The 3,445-nt window shown below is 44.0% G+C and overlaps 1 protein-coding gene across 1 annotated transcript; it reads left to right on the top strand.

The window, feature by feature from the left end:
* On the top strand, window positions 1-3,445 carry LOC120656228. The gene is made up of 4 exons (XM_039934269.1): window positions 1-264; window positions 363-465; window positions 1,874-2,260; window positions 3,006-3,445. The coding sequence occupies exons 1-4, from the start codon at window positions 167-169 to the stop codon at window positions 3,132-3,134; spliced, it is 717 nt and encodes a 238-aa protein (XP_039790203.1). The 5' UTR covers window positions 1-166; the 3' UTR covers window positions 3,135-3,445.

Genomic DNA, 3,445 nt, shown 5'->3' with positions numbered 1-3,445 from the left:
CGGTTTTTCCCTGCTGCGCCCTCGACTCCTGCTGCGGCCTGCGGACCTGCGGTGTTCCACTGTGTCTCTCTCTCCCTCTTGGACAAGCCCTCCTCTCCTAGACTCCATAGTCCCCTTCCGCACTTGCTCCGATCGTCTCGTCTGCGGCGCCCGGCGACCAGCGGCGATGCGGGTGGCATCCAGGGTGCTCGTCCTCGTCCGCGACGCCGCAGGATACGGCGCGGCCCTCGCCGACGCTCTCCGCCCGCCGCCAGGGCTCACGAGGTTCGTCCTCCCGCCTAAACCCTAACCTAACCTGCCCCCCAATCCCGCAGCTTCCGCCTGCTCGGCCCTTCAGCGGTTGATGCTTGATGTTTTTGCAGGGAGGCCGCGTCCATCGAGCTCCCCCTCGGAAAGTACGGCCTCGACGGCGAGACTGCGTCCGTCGACCTCCTGAGCTTCTCTGACTCCAGTGTCTCTCCTCAGGTAAAGGGCCCCAAGAGGGTTTCTACCCGTCCTACTGGTTCGATTCCTGTACTACTAATTCAAACTTAGCTAAATGAACGGGTAGGCTTGTTGTTTCTGTTTTGAGTGAATGAGCTCAAGGTTACTAGACAAGCAACTGTAATTCTGTAACAAATTGCGCATGAGGGGCAGGAGATTTACTCCACCAAACTGGTAGATTAATCTCCTTTAAGGATTTTGCTAGGAGGTTTTGTTGCGCCTTGAAAGTCCCTTATGGTACAGCAACATAATTGTGGTTAGAAAGTTTAGCCGAGGACACTGAAAAGTGAAAAATGTATGTGGAAAGCGTACACCTGCTGCCTCCCTGTCACCGTTTTATTGAACTCCCTGACATTATTGCTCCCTGAGAAATATAACATCCTGGAAGCTCTAGGGTTCAGAAACTTTCCATTCTTCGGGGCTTGCTAGTAGTGAGTGTAGGCCGAGACCTTCCTTGCTGGAAAACAAATGTTCATTATCAACTTGTCATGATTTAGAATATATTACTGATGAACGGATGCTAGGTTGCGGGTGCCACTTCATCCTTGTTTTTGTCAACTTGCATCCTGATCTGATCTCAATGAGCGCTTTGTGAATGCCAACCTTGTTTTTGTTGCTGTGATACTGTCTACCTCTTTACTTGCAATACTCTGCCTGATGAATCAATACTGAATATGGTTTAGCAAGTATAACCTGGTTATGTTTTCAAGGATTTCATTCTTAAATCTCAATCAACTTATCACATTTGGACAACATCAAAATGACATCGCATTGTAATGATTATGCACCTGGAGGCAATTGATGATAATGGAAAAGGACACTTGCCTAGTGGCAGGCTTATTAAAACGATAAAACGACGAAACGAATGGAGGGTAGATTTTAATGAAACGATGGACGTTTTAACGTTTAAACGGACGTTTTAACGTTTAAACGTCCGTTTCACAAGAACGTTTTCTCGTGAAAACGTCGTTTTCACGTCGTGAAAACGTCGTTTTAATAACAGGGTCTAGTGGGATTCACACCTTTTTTTATCTTGCTTGAATTTTATTAGATGAAATATTGAAAAAAGCATGTTTTCGGAATTTTAACATATGCAGCATGCAGTTGGTTTCATGTTGCTTTTGCTAACAATGTTTTTTTCTGAATCTTTGTCAATATGGTCCTTTTGCAACTGATATTCAGCTGTCAGTTCCAAATTACACGACTGTAAGGGCTGTCAAACTGTTGGTCCACTTTGAGAATTGTTTGCTAATGACGATTTGACTATACTTTCCTATGACATGAAACATCAATTGTGTTCCTGATTGTTGATATTGGATCTGCACTGTTTTTCCCCTTTCTGCACTCCATAAGAAAATTGTTGTATTTAAGCTCTTTTGTTTATTGGCAGGTGTCTATTTTTGTTGTGCCAGATTATAAGCCCCCTCTTGCAGCGTGCGTTATGAATGAGGTCCTAGAACTGATTTCTGTTGAATCTACGTCCACTGAGCGAGTTCTAACTGTCCCATTCATCACAAGATCATCAAGCTATCATCATGGAATGGAACATTCAACCAAAGCATTGCCTGTCCTTCATGGTGCTGAAATAGGGGCAACAACTGACTTTACTCACTTGTTGGTTGACGGGACTACTAAACCTCCTACATCCTTGCAAATACTTAGTGAACCAATAGTATGTTTGCTAGAAATGGTACGAGTGTTGAAGATGCCTACAGTTCTTCTTGTCACTTCTGGTGGGCAGCAGCAAGGGAAAAGCTCTACAGTTTCTGATGTTGAGGTAATCTTGCCTACTCTGTTGATTCTGATTGAATTATTCTTTACTGGTATCTAAATCTCATGCCTTGGATAATTGTCTGTAACTCTATTTCTGCCTTCCTTTGCTTCTGTGTCGTGCCCCCTTCTTTTAGTAGAAGCTCTGCAGACTATGTAGGTACTGAAAATTGCCAGAATTGTTCTGATCAAATCGGAAACAATACCGAACAGGGGTGATGCTGCGTTCAGTTTGCCTGGTGTCAGTGCCACCAGGCTAAGAACAATTTTGCCACTAGCTAGGCCCAAATTCACCATCAGTTGCTATAATTTTGTATGTTCCTTGGGTGCACCATGGTAAATCTAGAGCTAGTTTTGCTCCTGATAGTGAAACAATAGTCACGCTAATTAGTAATGTTATAATGGGTTAATCTGTTGCCTTGGTACCTCGCAAGCCTTTAAGGATTCAACAAATAGAGACTCTAAAAGTTTTTGTCATATGTAGATAGCATTTGCTTTTCCAGTTTTCTTCTGCCCAAATAGAAAGAAACGCTTCATGTTTTCTGCTATGCTTTAAACTGCTGAACTATAATATTTTTCTATGAAGCATTGTACACATCTGCCCATAGCAGTAGCAGCCTATACGCTATGATTCTAGGAATGTCCAGTTCAGTTCTGTGGAACTGTGAAAGAATGCATACTTCGTGCTTGTAAGTTGCGAAGTGTGAAGCTTGTTAGCTCTTGGCTCACCCAATTTCTCTTCCTATTGTCAGATATTGCAGTGTGTAGGACAGCACTTGGCCAGGCACACCAATTTGGAGTTCAGCAAAGAATCCGTTCTCGAGAGGGGGATAGAAAAATCACCAGTCGTTCAGGAACCCTGGCGCGAGCTATATGGGTGACGAAATTCTCGCATGTGGGTGCCCTTTGATCTTAGCTTAGTCGGCTATACATGTTTGAGTTAGTGAATTGTGCGGTGTTTTTGAGCTGGAATCAGGAATCATGGCAGATCTGGTATCTGTCCAAGTCTTGTAATACTATGATGCGCAGTGACAGCACTTGGCCATCAGCTGTTGAACTCAGTAGACTTTGATGTTTATACCTGCTTGGCAAATCAATTCATCAGCAAGAAATCTGATGTATAGAACTTGTAGACTCTTCGGCAGTTGAACAAGAAATGAACATCTAGCGAACACTGTCCAGAGTTCAGGTA

The sequence above is a fragment of the Panicum virgatum genome, chromosome 1N (assembly GCF_016808335.1).
Source record: "Panicum virgatum strain AP13 chromosome 1N, P.virgatum_v5, whole genome shotgun sequence".
Lineage (NCBI taxonomy): Eukaryota > Viridiplantae > Streptophyta > Magnoliopsida > Poales > Poaceae > Panicum > Panicum virgatum.
This window is presented reverse-complemented; position numbering and strand designations above follow the sequence as displayed.